Genomic DNA, 19,921 nt, shown 5'->3' on the forward strand with positions numbered 1-19,921 from the left:
CTGTCTGCCTATTTGCTGTCATTTATCGAGGTTACTCAGGTACTCCACAGTAAAAAGGGAGGAGCAGCAACGAGCGCTGTGCTGGGCTCATGAAGGTGGTGGGGCTGTGAGCCAGCAGGCAGACCCGCCTCCTGGGCAGCCAGGCTTCCTCCTGATGAATTTGAGCTGTGGAGCAGAGACACGAGCAGTGACTTGGAACTCAGCTCTACCTTGGGCCTTAGCTGCGTCACTCACCGGCTGGTGACCCCAAAGTCTCCTTGACTCACTAACCCTCACTTTCATCACCTAAGAAATGAGAGGGTTAGAGATGATTGCTAAGGATTCCATTCCCCAGTTTTGCACTAGCCTGAGCTTCTTGAGGGCTTCCCAGGCGGCGCCAGTGGTAAAGAACTCGCCTGCCAATGAAGGAGGCATAAGAGACGTGGGTTTGATCCCTGGGTCAGGAAGATCCCCTGGAGGAAGAAATGGCAACCCACTCCAGTATCTTGTCTGGCGAATCCCGCGGACAGAGGAGCCTGGTTGGGCTACAGTCCATGAGGTCACAAAGAGTCAGACGTGACTCACCAGGCACACACTCACATGAGCTTCTTGAAGGCAGAGACCCTCACTGCCTTATGGCTGCACCCCCCACCCCGGGTTTGTTAAACCATCTAACCTGATCCTGTCTATTCTGCCCCAGGTAAGGAGCCATGCTCTTTCCTGCCTGAGAGATGAACACTCTCCACTTGGGGACAGGTTAGGAAACACAGCTTAACAACTCATATTTAAAGAACTGTGGAGATAGATTCATTCTCCCCAATTGACTTGACAGCTCCGCTTTTGAAGCTCAGCCTGTGATTTCCAAAGCACTTCCAGGCCCCTGTGGTATCTGGAGAGGTTTTGAATAGCTACCAATGAAACTCTGAGTGAGGTAATCAGGTCATTGCTTATGATGCAGGCAGTGCAGGGTCCGAGGTACCACGTGGTCTACGACAAGGAAGAGCAGGACAGTTACCTGCTCCTGGGAAATTTGCACAGGGTTCCGGAACACCGTCCAGAGCACAGTGGGGTAGCAGGGAGGTGTAGTCAGGGACCCTCTGTAGCGGTAGTACTCTTCAGGCCTCTCCGGCAGCAGCTCTTCTATGCTGAAACCCGGAATGAACACTTCTTGGTCTGCAGAGACATGTTGGGGTACGAGGTCACCTTCCTCCCCAAGGCAGAGGTAGAGCTGAGCCTACGACAGCCTTGGAACGTGAACTAGCCCCATTCTGAGCCACCTGGTTCCAGGACCTGGTCACAGACAGTACCTGTCCCTTGCCTGTGTTCTTTTTCAGGTCACCCAAGAGCAAATACGCTATTCTCCAGCAGAGGGTGAATAAGCAATAAGGACCCCTCACCTTTGTACTTTACAGCTGTGAGGTGATCGAAGATCTTGTCATATGCTGGATTGGAGGAGCCCACCTGTAACAGAGATGGGGCACGTTGAACAGAGACAGAATTCAATAGGCTGAGCCTGGCTTGACAGTTGTGAATGGAAGAGCTCTGCTGGAGGTGTATGATCACCACTGCTGAGATCCTCCCTGAAGGATACACTTGACCAGTCATGATGCTTCACTAGGCCATTAGGGGGTTGGTGTGATGGTCCTGCCCTCTTACATCTTAGGACACCCTGCTTCCAGCTCAAGGCACTAAGGGTTGAGTATCCCAGGGCAAGAATTATAGCTTGTGCTCCTGATTCTCTGGCTGTGACCTTGAAGGCCACAAATCACATGTCCTTTAATCAGGACTTAAGGGAGCTTGAGTGAATGCCAGCCAAGTCAGGCAAGTAAGCACGTGGAGAAACAGCGTATGTGCTGTCTCATTGGGGGAAACAATGCAAGCGAATCATGAGTTAGTCCCATTTTCTGGGATTCAGAAAAGAACTTATTCCAGGGTCCAGATAAAAGATGGAGCTTGGATACTGGGAACTGTATCAGGGGTTCAGGCATCTGGATGGGGCAGCAATGAATGAGTCCCCTACTCCCACAGGTCTGTAACCAGGCAATTCCATGTTTGTATAGTAGGGCTGAGGATTAGGACTCAGTTTTCCAGCATCACCTACGACATGCTCATTTCTGCTGTCCAGCCACAGAAAGTGCTGCCTCTAGGCCAAGAGAGAAGGAACCTTTATGGGAGAATACCCCCTGCTCCAGAGTCAAGACACAGCCAAAATGGGACAGGTGTGTGTGGAACCAAATGTTGAGTCTGACATCCTCCTTATTTCAAATCTCAGATAAAGTCCTTCTCAACATCTCTTACCTCTATGAGAACAGCTACGACCGCGAGGCCTTCTGGCTTGTCCTTGGCGACGCTGTCATTGGGGTACCGGTCCGAGTTGTAATAGACAATATGCAGCTGCAGTGGGAGAGATGAGATGAGCTGCTGTCCATCAGGGATAGCAACTCATGGGAACCTTTCACTTTTACAGGAGACTGGAATCCAATAGGAGGGACCTCCACCCCCAGCTAGATTAGGCCTCTCAGACCCTCACCTCATGGCCACTCCAGCTTTCTCTTTTCTCTCAGTTCTCTAGACTACACACTCCAGCAGGGCAGTCTGTCCATCTTATTCACTCATTATATGCCAGTGTCTAATTTAGTGCCTGAAACATGCCAGGTACACAACAGATACTGAATAAATGAACAAATGGGCTTTTATACCAGCCGCGAAAACACCTGGATACATTGGAGCACTTCTCCCTGGTCATTTTTCCTACTTTTTCTGGAACCTGGGGCAAAATGGTCCTACATGATTTGCCTGACCTCAGCCTGGCCACTCTGTACTTGGATCTGAAGGCTGAGACAGTAAACCTCCAACTGTAAGTTAATCGTTTCTGTACCTAGAGCAGGACATGCGTTGACCCCTTAGGTGGAGACAGTAACAACATGGCTTTTATTAAAGGTTTTATTTGAAGAGACCAAGCAACAGAAATGTTACTGCATGAATGTAGACTCCAAAATACCACTTTAAACTCATTTTTTTTTCCCCAAGTAGAAATTATTTGTCATTATGCAAGTGAAGAAAAGAGATGTTTTTGAGAAATTTGGGGTTTAAAAAGTCTAGGTAAACTGTGACGAGTGGTGCTAATAACAGGGGAGGTTATGCATGTTGCTGGGGGCAAAGAGTATATGGGAAGTCTCTGTACCTTTCCATTTTTCTGTGAACCTAAAATGCTCTTAAAGAAAGTTGGTTTTTTTCACTTATTTTTGTTAGTTGGAGGCTAATTACTTTACAGTATTGTAGTGGTTTTTGCCATACATGGACATGAATCAGCCATGAATTTACATGTGTTCCCTATCCCGATCCCCGCTCCCGCCTCCCTCCCCATCCCATCCCTTTGGGTCTTCCCAGTGCACCAGCCCTGAGCACTTGTCTCATGCATCCAACCTGGGCTGGTGATCTGTTTCACCCTTGATAGTATACTTGTTTCAATGCTATTCTCTCAGAACATCCCACCCTCGCCTTCTCCCACAGAGTCCAAAAGTCTGTTCTGTACATCTGTGTCTCTTTTTCTGTTTTGCATATTGGGTTATTGTTACCATCTTTTTAAAATTTAAAGAAAAAAAAAAAAAAACAGTCCAGGAAACATCAAGACATTATTATGACAAGCTCTGAAAAGGTTTTTTGGTTTTTGTTTTTCTTTGATGTGGACCATTTTTAAAGTCTTGAATTTGTTCCAGTATTGCTTCTGTTGCTTTATGTTCTGGTTTTTTGGTCATGAGGCATGTAGGATTTTAACTTCCCATTCAGGATGGAACCAACACACCCAGCATTGGAAAGCGAAATCTTAACTTCTGGACCACCAGGGAAGTCTCTCTGACAATGTTTAACCTGATTTTGAATCCTCAAGGTGGCATCACCTGTCCTCCAAAAAAACTGTATTAGTAGATGATCTCTCTATATATGATCACATGCATTTTTGTTGATTCTTTGTCTCTTGAGACTATAACACACTGAGATTTTATCTCTTTTCTTTTTCTTCATTAATCTCTTTTTCCATCTTATGTGATTATAAATAGAATTCAAGCATATTTTAATGAATACAGCTCAATGTTCCCCACTTTTCAAGTGGCCTTTTCTAACGGAAAAAAATTAAATCCAATTAGTTCTTTTTTAATTGGTCCCCTATGAAGGATTTCTTAGGGGCTCCTGCTTCCTCATCTTTGTCTCCAAAAGATGTAGCCTCTGCACTGCCGCACACCATCCTGTCTTGGCACTGCTTTATGAAGTGGTCCAGAATTCTATGTGGCTAAAACCCCAAAGGTCCTATATCCCTATTTCTTTTTACTGCTGACTGTTGAGCTTGTGTTCAGTTTTAGCACTTTTCTCACTTGTTCAGATGAAATCAAGAGGAAGTGAAGACTAATACAAACAGAAAGCAGTTCCCTGAGGAGAGGATTAAGAGAGGCTTATCTTTTTAAATGTTATTTTTATTTTATGTATTCATTTAGCCACACTGCACAGCATGAGCGATCATATTTCCCCAACCAGGGATTGAATCCACACCCCCTGCATTGGAAGCTCAGGGTCTTAAACCACCAGCAAAATTCCCAAGAGAGTCTTCTTATATAACCTCAATCCAGAAAAACTGTTACATTTTCAAGGGCCCTCCATAAAAGAATCTGCCATTTTAGGGTCACCTTCCCTGGTGACTTGGGTGGTAAAGAATCTGCCTGCAATGCAGCAGACCTGGCTTCAGTCCCTGGGTCAGGAAGATCCCCTAGAGAAGGGAATGGCAACCCACTCCAGTATACTTGCTTGGAGAATCTCATGGACAGAGGAAGGAGCCTGGTGAGTTGCAAAGAGTGGGACATGACTGAGGGACTAACCCTTTCACTTTCACTGATGTTTTTTCTGTATTATTGACATTTATGGTCCATTTTCACCAAGCTCTTGGTCTCATGATGTGGCTTAATAGCAGAAAATACAATGATTATTTTTAAGTGCCTAAATCCTCTCAGCCTACACCCTAACTCCTTTACTCCCCTTGGGAAAATAGAGGCTTCCTCATTGCAGTTAGGCTGAAAGAAACAAAGTCCTGGAGGTTCAGAGAGGGACCTGATCTGAAATACATGCAGCTCCAGTAGGGCCATCCTATTGGGCCAGAGTTACAGCCCCTCCACCTCTTATAACTAATTAGACTAAATCTTAAGCAGTTCAGCATTTAAGAACAGAGGAGAATGTGTGTGGCATTATTTATCACGGGCTCCACTGGCCAATCAGTAGCATTTATCTCCTTGTATGTCTTGCCCTGTAAACATTCAGAACCACACGCCCAAGTGCAATCCCAGTGGAGCTCTGAAATGGAGCAACTCAACCACCACCCCCCCACCCCCACCCTCCTCTGCACACTTGCAGTGCAGAAGCAAAGCTCTCGCTCTCTTCCTGTTTGCTTTGGTATTTGGGGCAGCACCTCCAGGCCACATAGCACTGCACTGTGGTGATGTCCCAGGCTATCCTCAGTGAGTCTCTGCTTGCCATGATGCCCTGTGTCTTATAATGCCAGTCATCCCTTGATTTGTGGCCAGGTAGAAAAGAGTGACCCTGAACCCAGGTCCCCAAGCTCCAAGCACAGCCCATGCCCAGGGAAGGGAAAGATGGGCTGGGAAAGACCCATGTAAACAGCATGATGTGTGAAGAAAACTTGAGAAGCTGGGGGAGCATTTAGCCCAGTATGACACGGCAGTGGGATGGGTCAGCCAGACAAGCTGGTGGGATCTTAATCTGTGTGCACAGAAGGGTGATGTCTAGAAACAGGGCGTGTGTGTCTGCCTGTGCCACCCTGGGAGCCCTGCCTCCCGAGTAGCATCACGCAGTAAAAGGCTTGGAGACAAAGTCTGCAAGTTCAGGAAAAGAAGGGAAGCGGGACACCGCAGATGAGCTGCAGCGTGGCTGGAGTGGCTTTGCCTCCCTGTGCTGTCGGCAGAGCTGGGGTGGGTGTGCCGAGCATGAAGGCCACCCCCCCACCCCACCCGCCTTGCTCTGATCTTGTCTGCACACCAGCCGATTGGAAGAGTGCCAGACCACCCACTGCCAGGAATCCTCTGCCAGTTGGGCCACCCCACTCACCTCGGCGGCAAAGTGCTTCCCACTGACAGTGTGCTCAGAGCCGTGAGGGTCATCCTTGTCCCCCCAGTGCAGGTGCAGCTGCGAGGCATTGTAGCGGGCCCCGAGGCCCCGGAGCTGCATGTCCTTGGGCAGTTTCACCTTCACTGCAGAGAGAGGAGGGGCAGTCTTCAGAGCCCTGGCCAGCTGGGTGCTACCTGAGAGCAGGTGTTGGCATCACCTGTCCAGGGCCCAGACAGAGGCAGGGGGATGCAGCAAGGTGGGGACCAGAGAGGTGCAGCTCAGAAACCTGGGCTCTTTCTCTGAGAATGTCCCCCTTTCACTAAAACAATTCCAGTGGCAGCAGCACCTTCTTGGTTCCCCTTGGGAAATGATGGCAGGAACTAATTTAGCCAATAGATGGATATTTGTTTACATATCCATGTGTTACACACTTGGCTATGAAGATGGAACCTACAGTGAAGTATCTGCCAAGGTGAGAATTATATAACAACAACAATAATAATTGCTATTTATGAAGCTTCTCTCTATTCTGAATCTTAACATACAGAATCTCTAGTCTTTACAGTACCTGTCAATATGCCTATTTTCCAGATGAAACCTCAAGAGTTTAAAATTCTTATCCAGAGTCTCGTGACTTATAAGTAGTCAAGCCAGGATTCAAACTCAGATTGGTCTGACTCCTGGGCAAGCCCCCCAGTGAACTGTGTGACCCCTTGAGTCATTCATGATGCCCCAGAATTCACTCTCATACCATATCAATAGGTCAAGCGGCTCAAGCCTTTCCCCACCCCCTCATCCCACCCCAAGAGATGTGCTGCTTCTAAGAGGTATTTCCCCAGCAGAACCACCTGAGCCCAGGGTCTGTAGTGTCTCCTGCAGAGAGTGGCCCAAGGATCCCTCAAGGGCTCCCCTCTGCTCTCCTTCCTGGGTGCCTCATCAGAATGCACCCCCCGCCACCACCCAGCAGACTCAGGAGGCCAGGGAGCCAAGGGAAGCTCAGCCAGCACTGCAGGTCTCCGGGGTCGCTCCCTCACCTGAGTGGCCATTGTTGGTGAGGACAAATTGCGGACTGGCAGACTGGTTGTAGCCTTGGAAGGCCAGGGGCCCGAGGCTGGCGTTGTAGCGCAGGATGTCATCGTGCAGGTCTATCGGGGACTGCAGCAGGCCCCCACAGGAAGGGTAGGTCTTGGACCAGCTCTTCTCCCCGTCAGGACCTGGAAGGCGAGGTTCAAGCCCGTGACTTAATCAGTTTTCCACTAGAGTTTTTTCCTCACCTTCTAATTCTGTGTGCAGTACAGTTATTCCTTTTCTGTTCCTAATCCCCAGAGGTATGCTCTTCAGGGTCCAGGGACCCCAGCCTACAGAATCAGGGCATGCAAACGCCTCCAGACGGTTTGCTTTTGAAGTAATGTGGGGAGAGAGGGGCCAGAGCAGTCCCATGGCAGGGACTCCAATTTATTCTGTACATTGTTCATATTTCAACCCGGTGCACATCCATTCCACAAGAAGACCTCATGACTCTCAGCAATTTAGCATCTGTATATTGAACACCTACTATAAGCAGAGTTACTCTGGGTCTTGGGGCCACCTATGCTTGCATTCTAGTGGGGAAGAATTTTTTTTTAAATTTTCTGTGTTTTAGAAGCAAAGGAAATTAGTTTTTTCTTACTTTTTTTAAAAGTTCAGTTTAAAATCTCTGGCTCTATTCCCTTTGGTACTTTTAAAAATTGATGTATTTGTTGTTGTCATTGTTCAGTCACAGTTGTGTCCAACTCTTTGAGACCCCATGGACTGTAGCCCCCCTTCCCTGTCCATCACTATCTCCCAGAGTTTGCTCAAACTCATGTCCACTGAGTTGATGATGCCATCCAACTATCTTATCCTCTGTTACCCCCTTCTCCTGCTGCCTTCAATCTTTCCCAGAATCAGGGTCTTTTCCATTGAGTTGTCTCTTTGCCAACTCAGGTGGCCAAAGTATTGGAGCTTCGGCATCAGTCCTTCCAGTGAATATTCAGGGTTGATTTCCTTTAGGATTGACTGGTTTGATGTATAGTTATTGTACAATATTATATGTTGCAGGTGTACAATATAGTGATTCACAATTTTTAAAGGTTATACTCCATTTAAAATTATTACAAAATATAGGCTATGGTCCCCGTGTTGTATAGTATCTTTGTAACTTGTCTTATACCTAATAGTTTCTACCCCTTACACCCCTACCCCTATGTTGCCCTGGTCCCCTCCCCTCTTCTAACAGGGAAGAATTTATTTAATCCACTGGAAAGTCCCACACTGGAAAAATTGGTGTCTAACTGACTACAACTCCAGGTAGGTCTTTGAGGCTGGGACTCTAGACTGTGATCTTCCTGATAGGAAACCCTTGAGGACATTGACTCTGAATACCCACGTCTAGAGTAAGTAAAAACCCTACAACCTGATAGGGAAACTTGAAAGATAGCAAGTAATTGTCACCCAAATCACAGAACTAAATGCAGTGTTTACACTGGGGAAAAGAATGACAATATTACAAACTAATTATTACAATCTAATTGACAAACTAGCAGTGAGGAGGAACAGACTTAACAAATAAACCCTCCAGGGCTCAGGCTTCTTGCTAACTACCAGGTAGTAGTCCTTCCCCTGGAAATGAAAATAAACAATCCAATCCCACTGCAGATAAAATTTCTGACTCCCACAGGGAAAAGTCTTTCAAGAATGTCAGGCTGTGTTTAAAAGATTATCTCCCATGGTAATTAAATGGATTTTCAAGCTGAAGTTTCTCCAGAAAAGCAAATAACTGGCAGGTCATGGCTCGTTGGAGTGGAACAATTGTGCCCTGTGGGCTCTCTAGGAGTTGAGAATCAAGGTTTGCCACCTGGAGTTCATTCATCAGTATTTCAGCACAAGGAAAGATGACTGAGATGGAGTTGGGGGAAGGAACACCACTTCTGGGCACTCTTCCATAGACCACAGCATTGTTTCAAAAGAGAGAGAGTGTGTGTGTGTGTGCCCGCTTCACAGAATCCCCATCCCCTACTACCTTGTTCTCTAACTGCAGAGTAGGGAGAGTCAGAAGCAAAACTTGGTGCCCACATTCATTTAAAATGCTATGAGGAGGGACTTCCCTGGTGGTCCAGTGGCTAAGACTCCACACTTCCAATGAAGGAGCCCCTGGTTCAATCCCTGATCAGGTGTTAGATCCCACATGCTGCAACTAAGAGTTTTCCACATGCCCCAACTAAAAAAATCCTACATGCTGCAGCTGAGAATTCCAGTGCTGCAAGTAAAGATCCTGTACTCCACAACCAAGACCAGGTGCAGCCAAATAAATAAATAAACAAACAAATATTTAAAATGTTGAAAGAAAACTGTCAACCCCAGAACTCTATAACCAGTGAAAATAAGTATTATCAGATAAAACTAGAGTATTTGTGACCAGCAGAAATACTCTTTAAGAAATGTGAATGAAAGTTCTTTAGGCTTTAAGGGAAATTATCCCAGGAGAAACTTTGAGCTTCAGGAGGCACGGGAGAGCACTGGAAATAGTAAATAAATAGAGGGAAAAAAAAATTTTTTTTTAGATGGTATGAGGAGTTGGCCCTATGTCTGGACACACACAGGAGAATCCTCTAATTCTTCAGGCTGTCAACCTTCAGGTATACCTTTTCAGAAATGTTGGAACTTGAAGAGATTTCAGAAATGGTGGAACTTGAAGGGATTCCAGACTCTCTAGTTCATCCTCTCACTGGACACCAGTTTTCTCAGCTCTCACATATCATAGTTTCTACTGGACTGTGTTGTTTTTATTTCCACAGCCTCAAAGCCCTGGCCTCAAGGCAACTAAACTACACCAAGATGGCGACTAGGGGAGAGGAAGGCTGGAGGACACCCAGGCAGTCACTCCCGGAAGCAGACTGGAGCCGGGCGGTTACTCAGCTGAGGGCAAAACCGAGTTCCTTAGAGACCGCAGGGAACAGAGGTGAAGCCATCAAGAGCTGTCATGCAAACCCTGAGGGTCAGGAGGAGGTGGCAAGCCTTCCAGAACAAGGCCGCCAGCCTTTGCTCTGCTCACAGCAGCATCTGGGCCCGCGGCCAGGGTGGCAGAAGCTGCCAGACAGGCCTGAAGGGAAGAAACTCAGGAAGTGAAGAAGTGGTAAAGCTGTGCATCCCGTAGCTAAAGGGAACTGAATAAGAAGAACTGTCTTTTCCCAGAGCAGGGGTTCACCTGAAGGTTTCCTGAAAGAGAGGCCCAGGCCCTCCCATTTCATGTCTGTGAACCCACATCGTGATGGGGAGCACGTGCGTAACAGGCACTGAGTAAACATAATCCCCAAAGAATGAAAGCGCCCAGAGAACAGAGAGCTCAGGAAGCGTTATCAGGAGGAATTTTTCTTTTGTCCTAAGTAATTTTCCTTGGATGTTGGCTATATTAGGTGTTTGGGAGCAGAAAAGACTAAGGATATAAAAGGAAACCAGAGAGACTTCCCTGGTTGGTCCCTCATGGGCCAGTGGTTAAGATTCTGCCCTCCCAATGCGGGGGGCCCGGGTTCGATCCTTGGTCAGAGAATTAGATCCCACATGTCACAACTAAGACCCAGCACAGCCAAAGGAATAAATATTAAAAAAAAAAAAAAAAGGCAGCAGAATTCATGGTTGAGAAAGAGAAAGAGAAATTCCTAGAAAAGAGAAGTGACTGTATTGGACCTGGAGAGTCCAAAGAACCAGATCCAGCTGCTCCCCCTGCCTACTCACCCCCTCAACCGCCACCCCTCCGTGAGTGATCCCAAGCAGGTCACATTCCCTGCCTAAGTCTCCTTCGCCCTTTGTACCAATGAGAGGGGTGGACAGTATGTTCTGGAAGATCCTTTCTGGCTCCCAAGCTCAGATTTACTAAGATTACTGGGACTAAGCACCTTCACCTCTGTATCAGGCCAGTTGGAATGGGTTGGAAAGAACTGCTCACGCCAAGGCAGCTCCTGGGCATGTGACAGGGTGCCTAGTGGGAACCAGCTGTAGAAATGAGGGCACAGGGCACTGCCGTTCCCCAGGCTGGTCCTGTGCTGCCAACCATGGGGTGGGGGTGGGGGGCTGCTCGTCCTGAGTGCCCATCACAGGCCCTTAGGGCAGCAGAGTCTAGAAAGCCTTTTCTTCTCCTCCTCCTCATTATGGTTGGTGGTGATAGTGATGATGATATTAGTAGTTTTGGTCCTTACACCTCTACAACTCTGTGGGGTCCACAAGGCAAGAACTGCCCCATTTTGCAGATGAAAAATTGAGATTAAGTGATTTGCCCAAAGTCAGACTTTGGCTTAATAACAGAGTTACCTTGCTTGGATCACATAACTTGTGTTCCTTCTGTTTCAGGGTTTATCTGAGAGATTTTGTCCAGGCCCGTTTCCTCTCCCTCCCGTGATCTCCTTGAAGGCAGAGCCCGCCTCTCATTCATCCCTGCCTTGGCCACAGTGCCTGGCACAAAGCAGGCCCTCACATGTTTACTGAGCTGGATTTTCCTGCTAATTTTGTGCTTGTTCCTCTCAGGGAAGTAAGTGCCTATATTAATCCCCCTAGCTTCTCTCTATTCCCCCACATAATTTTTTTTTTTTTTCCCTATCAAAAAAGAAATGAAAAATGATGTCACTTGCTCAGGTTCAAAATTTACACTCCTAGCTTTCTCGTGTACCTGCATGAGGTTTTGCTGTGTTTGAAGCCACTCATTGAAAGATAAATCCAATTGCTGGCCCCTGGCTTGGGAGATGATCTGCCAAGTTTGGGATTTTATTGGAGTTCACAGGACCCTCTGCCAGCATGTGATGGCTGTGTCCCCTTCTTACACAGCTAGGGACATTGTCAGAGCAGCCTCCCATCTCTTTGACTTGTAGGTGAGAGAGGTGCCAAGGTGGGGGGGTGCACCAAGGCACCCAGCGTCGGGCATGTCGGCAGCGGCTCCTTTCTGCCCCCAGCTGCTGTGCGGGCAACGTGTGACTTGTTGCTGCTCTAATTCTGCCTTTTCGTCAGCAGCTACAGCCCTGGCTGTCATCTTTCAGCTTGTTCTCAGCTGTCACACTCATGCCAATGGCTGTGCTACCAGAAAACCTCTCCCAGGACTGACTCATCCGAAAGAAGCATTTCTAGCTACCGTCAAAATGTGACTTTTCTCTTGAGTTGTGGCTTTCCCTCTTCCATGGATTAGATTCCTCCCAAGATCGTGATAAAAAGGAGATCATATGGATCTCCCTGTTTGTTTTCCCAACTAAAATCAAGGCATTATTTCTTTCTAGTTCATGAATTTCTCTGTTTGAGGCAAAACAGAAGCGGGCCAAATTTCTGTTTTGAACTGTAACAGGAGATTAACGTTGCACAGCTCAAAGCGCCTCTCATGCTTCCCAGCAAGGTGTTATTGAGGCCCAGAGTAAAGACTTGTTGTTACCCCAAGGACCAGGATGGTTTCAGGGCAAATGCCAAATGTGTGGAACCGTAAAGAGAGGAGCAAAGTGAGCCCCACATCCCCTGGCTTTGACAGCTAACAATCCTTAGCCAATCTGCCTCCATCTCTACCGTACCCACACTTCCCAACCCTGGATGATTTTTGAAACAAATCTGAATATACTTCATCTGTGCATATTTCAGCATGTCTTTAAAATACAAGGGCTCTTGGAACAAAAGCATAAAACCATTACCACACTCAAAAAGTTAACCCTTCCTTAGTCTTACTAAAACCAGGCAGAATTTTAAAAATTTCCAAGTATCTTGTATCTTTTTATTTGAAATAGATGATCTTTATCTTTAATAACTGTAATTAAAACTCCTCATTCCTCTTCTCCTATCTTTAAAAAATTTTATTTTATGGAAGTGTAGTTGATTTACACGGTTGTGTTAACAGTGAAGTGATTCATTATACATATACCCATTCTTTTTTATATTCTTTTCCATGATGGTTTAATCCCAGAATATTGACTATAGTTCCCTGTGCTATGCCGCAGGACCTTGTTGTTTTCATATCTTTTATAACGGTTGTTTGTAAAATTCAGGATTCAGATAATGTCCACAGAGTGCAGTTGGTTGATGTGTTACGGCCTAGATCTCAATTTCATGGTGCTAAGCTTTGTCAGAGGACAAATGACCCCACTCTTCCAAGGTTCAAAGGCTCAAAATCTCAGAGCCAGGCCAGTCTGGTCCATCCTTTGCCCTCAGGGTGGGTCATGGAGTCCCAAGTTTCCATCACCACCACCACACCTACCATCCCGGGTTAGGCCCCCTCCCTCAACATATCACACTGCAAAGGATCCCTGCAGGGTCCCCGCCTCAGCCTTTCTTGTTGGCTGCCAGGCTCCTTTCTTGTTGCAGCTGGGTTTAACCAGCTGGAGCCCTGTGCCCATCCGTCCACTCCCTTTCTCCACAGCATGCCCTGCCTTGCTCCTGTGCCCCCCAAAACAAAGCAGAACCATAGCCATCTTTCACAGTTTTAGCCTGTCAAGGCCTTCATTAACTTTTTTCTTTTTTCTTTTTTTTCTTTGGCTGTGCCACAAGGCATGTGGGATCTTAGTTCTAGGACCAGGGATTGAACTCACATCCCCTGCATTAGAAGGCAAAATCTGAATCATTGGACCACCAGGGAAGTCTCTGTCAAGGCTTTCAAAAGCCCTCATACCTTCCCAAGGTCGACTGCCATAGTCAGGCCAGTATGCTAAAAATCTGCTTAAAATGCCTCCTTTCCTCTCCACCTTTGCAAATTTTGTCCATCTTCAAAAACAAGCTCAAGTCCTGGACAAGCTACTCCAGCACTTTCTTGAATTGTCGTTTAACCATCTCCCCTGTGACTGTTATCATAAACCTGCTCCAGGCTAGAATTCTGCCTTCAAGTTCCAAAGACCTTTGGAAGCCTAGAAGCCAATGTCACATCCCTCCCCTGTGTCTGAGCACATAGTGGCATTTACTAGACACTTAATGAATGGTTTCTTAAGCTCATTTCAGAAATCTAGCCATAAAGGGATAGGAGAAGGGCATATGTGAAGGAAAATGAGGGTGACGAGAAGCATTTTTGTTTTTCAATGGAGAGACTTCCGCATACTTCCATGCAGAAGGAAAAGGAAACAGATAAGGAAGGATGGTTCCAGAAGAAAGTCATGGAGTGTGGCCCTGAAAAGAGAGCAAGGGAGGGGAGGGCCTGGAGGCAGAGGTAGAAATTACCTCTGGGCTAAAGGAGGCATGCAGTAAGTTGTTTGCTGAATAGATCAGACCAGTACACTGAAGCCTTCCTTGAAAGGAAGCCCATAGACTGACAAACACAGCCAGAAATCCTAGAGCTCACAGGCCTGCAGGGGTGATCAGAGAGAAGACTGACTATGGGATGACAGGCAGTCTCACTGTCTCACATTCTGAGATGCACGCAGCCCCAGTACATCCATGAGCCTAAAAGAGTCAATGTGGTTTTTTAAAGAGAACTTGTCTTGTTTTAAAATTTAAACAATAAAATTTTAAAGCAGGTACAAAAGTAAAGAGCACAGTAGAATGGCCCTATGTACCCATCTATTCGTGACAGATTTAGTGTTACCCATGCCCCCACCTCATCCATTTCTGTCAACCGGATTACTTTGAAGAAAATCTGTGGATGCTTATATACAACTAAAGGTAAGAACTCTCTAAAAATAACCTCATATCATCTTCACATCTAAAAACTTTTAACAGTGATTTCTTAATGTCATCAAATATCCAGTGCATGTTCAATTGCCCCAGCTGTCTCATAATTTTTTTCCTATTTTTAAGTATAGTTGATATACAGTGTTTCAGATGTACAGCAAAGTGATTCAGTTATATATATATATATATATATATATATATATTTATATATATTTATTTATTTATATAAGAATATATATATATATTCTTTTTCAGATTATTTTCCATGATAGGTTATTATAAGATATTGAATGTGCTAAAGTTTCATATATTTATGAAACAGTTTGTTTGAATCACGGTCCAAATAAGGTCTGTGTATCATGACTGGTTAACATGTCCCATAGGTTTCTTTGTATCTACAGGTCCTCCTCTTACTTCTCTCCAACATGGGTGTATTTACTCATACTTATGTACATACAGACTCACTACTGCTTTGGGCAAATGACAATCTATGCAAGTAAATGAAGGATAATTTTAGTATTTTATAATGTTTGCAGACATGGTATAGGGGTAAGTAAAACACTTAATGGGGTTGAGTAATTTCTACATTTACTAGATATACTGCATATGTGACAGCATATATTATAATAAAAAAAAAAGCATATATAGCTCCGTAGAAACCAGAACTATGTAATTACTGGTACAGTTTGATTGCTGTTTCTTACTGATTATTCTTTCTCACTGACTGCATCCTATGTGCTTAAGGATAACAGAAAATTTAATGAAGATAAATATTGCTGTAACTTGGACTATATCTGACAAGTCTGGACCGAAAAAAAAAATGCATTCACTATTGTTTTATTTTGATATTTGTCCTTTGGAGCCTTTCTAAGTCTGTCTCTCAGACCTACCTGGCGCCCCTGACATTGGTATGGTAACAAGGGTGTGGTGGTAGCCACAATAGACCCTTCAGTGTCTGTGTGAACGCCTGGGCAGCTGGTCCTGACCACTGTCTCCGGGGCCTGTCTCTTTGGACTGACTACCAAAACACAGCCAGATCAAAACTTGCCCCCACAGATTAAACTATAGTGACAAGGTCTTACACATTCTAGATGTTGACACACCTTTTTTGTTTTTTAAACCAACAGTCAAAATTTTAGTACAATAAAAGCTTTTGATCAGTCCACAAGGTTTGTTTTTTAAGATCTGACTGGTAAAAATGCCCCTAGTCTGGGCATGTATATTTATTGAAAATGGTCATTGTGTATCAAATTTAAATACACACTTAACTAAATAGATACTTTCAGTTTAAGAATGAGTATTCCAATGTTGAATAAAGGAGAAAATCACTAAATACCCTCCTTGGAGTGCTATTTAATTTTGAAGTTAATTCATTCATTTCTTCAACAAACATTACTACTATGGGCCAGGCATTGTATTTAGTATGGAAGATACAATGGAGAACATGACAGATCTGGTCTCTGTACTCATGGAACTTAACATAATAGGGACTTCCCTGGTGGTCCAGTGGTTAAGAATCTGCCTTCCGATACAGGGGGTGCAGGTTCAATCCCTGGTTGGGCAACCAAGATCACATATGCCATTCAGCAACCATTCCCGTGCACCTCAACTACTGAGCCCATGCTCTGGAGACCATGAGCCACAACCGAGACCCAACCCAACCAAAGATAAATAAATGTTAAAGAAAGAAGAAAAGACTGATAATAAATTACAAATAAGCAAACCAATGTACATGAGTAAGATAATTCCAGTCTGAAATCAATGCTATGAAGGAAATAAGCAAGGGCTGATGGAGAAAAATGGAGGGACTACAATGGACCAAGTGGTACAGGCAGGCTTCTCAGAAGAGTTGCCATTAATGTTGAGACTTAAAGGATGGGACTGAATCCATGGTGAGTGAGACTTGGGGAATAGCATTCCAAAGGGCAGGCACAGAGCATTCAGAGGCCCTGCTGCAGCAGAGAGCTTGTATATTTTTTGTGTATGTGATATAAAGACTCAGAAAGAATCTAGGGTTCACCTGGCTTCCTCTTGGCTAGGCTGGGCATTGCCCTGTGACAAGGCTGAGTGGGTGTCATTCGGCACCTGCTCAGGTACACTCCTTTCAGGGAGCTGGGACTCACCTTTCTCCAGGGGTCATCCATCCTCTGTGGTCCTGTGGCTGGAGCCACAGAGAACACAGCTAAGCCACGGGACCCCATTCAGAAGAGAAGGCAGCCTCTGTATCCTCTCTGCTGCTGCTGCTGCTAAGTCACTTCAGTCGTGTCCAACTCTGTGCAACCCCATAGATGGCAGCCCACCAGGCTCTCCCGTCCCAGGGATTCTCCAGGCAAGAACACTGGAGTGGGTTGCCATTTCCTTCTCCAATGAGTGAAAGTGAAGTCGCTAAGTTGTGTCCGACTCTTAGCGACCCCATGGACTGCAGCCTACCAGGCTCCTCCGTCCACAGGATTTTCCAGGCAAGAGTACTGGAGTCAGGTGCCTTCTCCGCTGTATCCTCTCTAAACCCATCTTAATGTCGCACATTATGGGACTTCCCTGGTGGTCCAGTGGCTAAGACTCCATGCTCCCAGTGCAGGGGACCCGGGTTCAATCCCTGGTCAGGGAACTAGATCCCACATGCCACAACTAAAGAGTTTGTATGCCGCAAGTAAAGACCTGATGCAAATAAATAAATAAATATTTTTTAAAATACTACACATCTCAGGATGTTGTTAGGATATAGAAGTCACATTAAAAATTTTTTTTAATTTTTATTTATTTTTGGCTGCATTGGGTCTTTGTTGCTGTGTGCAGACTTTCTCTAGTTGCAGCGAGCAGGGACTCCTGTCTAGTTAGGGTGCTCAGGCTTCTCATTGCAGTGCCTTCCCTTGTTGTGGGGCACAGGCTCTGGGGTACAGGCTTCAGTAGCTGTGGCACACGGACTTAGTTGCTCCAAGGCATGTGGGATCTTCCTGGACCAGGGATCAAACCCATGTCCCCTGCATTGACAGGTGGATTCTAAACCACTGGACCATCAGGGAAATCCTAAAAATATGTTTAATATATATCTTATGGCTCCTGCAGTTCACTTCTGGAGTTGATTAAAAGATATATGGCTTCTCATACAAGTCAGGGAGATGAACTGTTCAGTAGTATGGGGTTCCCGCAGTATCTGTCCTGGCTGGATTCTTGTCCCTGCTGAGCAGAAAGCCACACTGTGCCAACTCGCTATCTGTTTTCCTGCCAGTCGAGTGGAGAGGCATAGCCATAAAGCCCTATATCCTGCCCCAAAGGAAAGACGGCCACTAGAGGGGTGGGTTAATGATTAACCGGTGATGTCTTATGATTTTATTATAAACAGAGGTCAAGGAGCCAAACTGGTGTTGAAGCTTTTTCTTTGTTAATGTTAGAATTGAAGTGGAGCAAGGGCTGGAGGATCAGGGTTACTTATTATTTACGAAACTTAAAGCTGGACAGCCATAGCAGGCCCATTCTGCTTCCTTGGTTTTTAGTTGTTGTAGATCAATAAGAAAGATTATTCTTATTTCAATATAAATAAGAAAGTTTTCTAAGGATTCTCTAATCCATACTTTATATCAAACTTTTCCTTTTATTATTTCAATTTTTGGGGGGGGGGAGTCACTTTGAGAGGGAAGGGACTGGGACGGGGTAAAGTCCTCCCAAGCCACTCTTTGGCAGCCCTTCTGGTTTAGCCGCGGCAGTGGGGCCAGTCGTGCAGGCTGGAGGGTGAACAAAGGTGAGCTGCAAGACGGGGCCGTCAACTCAGCTCTCTGCTGGCCTTGGGGAAGTCCTTCCCCCATACCTTGCCATATTTAGAGGGCCCCTCCTTCTCCAGTAATCCCTTCCCAGTATTCCTGGGGGAGAGGGGAGGTACGGGTGTAGCTAGGAGGAGACTTTGCAGTCATTTACCTTTGGCTTCCAGGCATTTGTCAGGTTCTCTCTGGAGGGAAGGCTTTTCTAGGGAGGAGGGTGGGGTTTCCTAGCTGTCAAAGATAGATGGTGCCAGCTGTTTGCTTTTGCTCCTGTCTCTGGCACCCTTTTAGGTTCTGTTGCCTTAGTGTTCAGTGTGGTGAAGCTCTGCCTACTTCTCAGGACTCCTCTGAACCTGCTTTCCACCCCCTCTTTATTGCAGCAATGCTGAGACACACCCAGCTGCATCTCATCTCCCTGAAACACCCTCTCCTGCCCCTCTCACTCCCCAAAGGCAGGACCAAGTGTCTCCCTGTCCTGGTGCTCCCATGGAGCCTTTACATTTGTCTTTCCTAGAGGCACCTTACACTTACCAACCCCAGTAGACCAGTGGTTCTCAAAGTACAGTCCCTGGACAAGCATCACCACCATCATCACCTAGGAATCTGTTAGAAACCTTGGGCCCACCCCAGACGCCCTGACCCAGACACCCTGGGGGTGGCGCCTGGCATCTGTCACTGAACAAGCCCAGTGGGTGATTCTGGTGCTCACTGATGGTTGGGAACCACCGTGCTGGGCTCTCAGCTCATCCCATTCATTCCTGTATCCCTGACTCTTCCCTCTGAGCCCACACATCAAAGTGGTTCTTGAACAAAAACCACTAATAAGTTAGCCAAGTTGCTGAGGTGGTAACAGCTTAACCCCAGCGGGGAAACCTAGCCAGGCCATCACGTCTCCATGCTCAGTACTTGTTATTCTCTTTGATCGTCTTTGACTGGTTCACAAAGGAATTTTGGTCACTGTAAACATGCTAAGTCCCCAGTAGAGCCAGATATCCTGCCCTACCCTCCTAAAAAAAGCACATGAAAAATATTCTTTCTCCATGCTCAGGCAGGGACCGTCTCTGACTAGTAAGAACTGCACACACCATCTTTTTAATGCACTGTTATATGTGTCATTATGGAAACATAATTATGGTGTTTAAAGTCATTTTTATTCAACGTTGAGCCATTAGGAACATAACTTGCTTTTCTAAATTTGTTTTCATGGCTCATTTCATGTCTTTAATCTTGCATGTGTGTGTGTGGTAAAATATACATAAAATTTACCATTTTAAAGTGAATCCAGTGGTATTAATTACATTTACACTGTTGGGAAGTCATCATCACTAACCCTTTCCAGAACTTTTCCCATCATCCCAAATGTATATTCCTGGTGGTACATGGCTATGGAAAATAGTTTGGTGATTCCTTAAAAAGTTAAACACAATTATCATAATACCTAG

General features: G+C 45.7%; 1 protein-coding gene across 2 annotated transcripts in view; it reads right to left on the reverse strand.

Annotated features, from left to right (window-relative positions):
- CA12 (carbonic anhydrase 12) overlaps positions 1 to 19,921 on the reverse strand; it is a 61,962-nt gene that overhangs the window by 13,726 nt on the left and 28,315 nt on the right. For both annotated transcript variants that reach the window (XM_061157318.1, XM_061157317.1), the window contains exons 3-7: positions 7,122 to 7,301; positions 6,088 to 6,230; positions 2,278 to 2,373; positions 1,377 to 1,440; positions 995 to 1,152 (exon numbers count right to left, since the gene is read on the reverse strand). In XM_061157318.1, coding sequence (XP_061013301.1) covers positions 995 to 1,152; positions 1,377 to 1,440; positions 2,278 to 2,373; positions 6,088 to 6,230; positions 7,122 to 7,301 — 641 coding nt within the window. The remainder of the gene's footprint in view (positions 1 to 994; positions 1,153 to 1,376; positions 1,441 to 2,277; positions 2,374 to 6,087; positions 6,231 to 7,121; positions 7,302 to 19,921) is intronic.

This window comes from Dama dama, chromosome 12, assembly GCF_033118175.1.
Source record: "Dama dama isolate Ldn47 chromosome 12, ASM3311817v1, whole genome shotgun sequence".
NCBI classification, from domain to species: domain Eukaryota; kingdom Metazoa; phylum Chordata; class Mammalia; order Artiodactyla; family Cervidae; genus Dama; species Dama dama.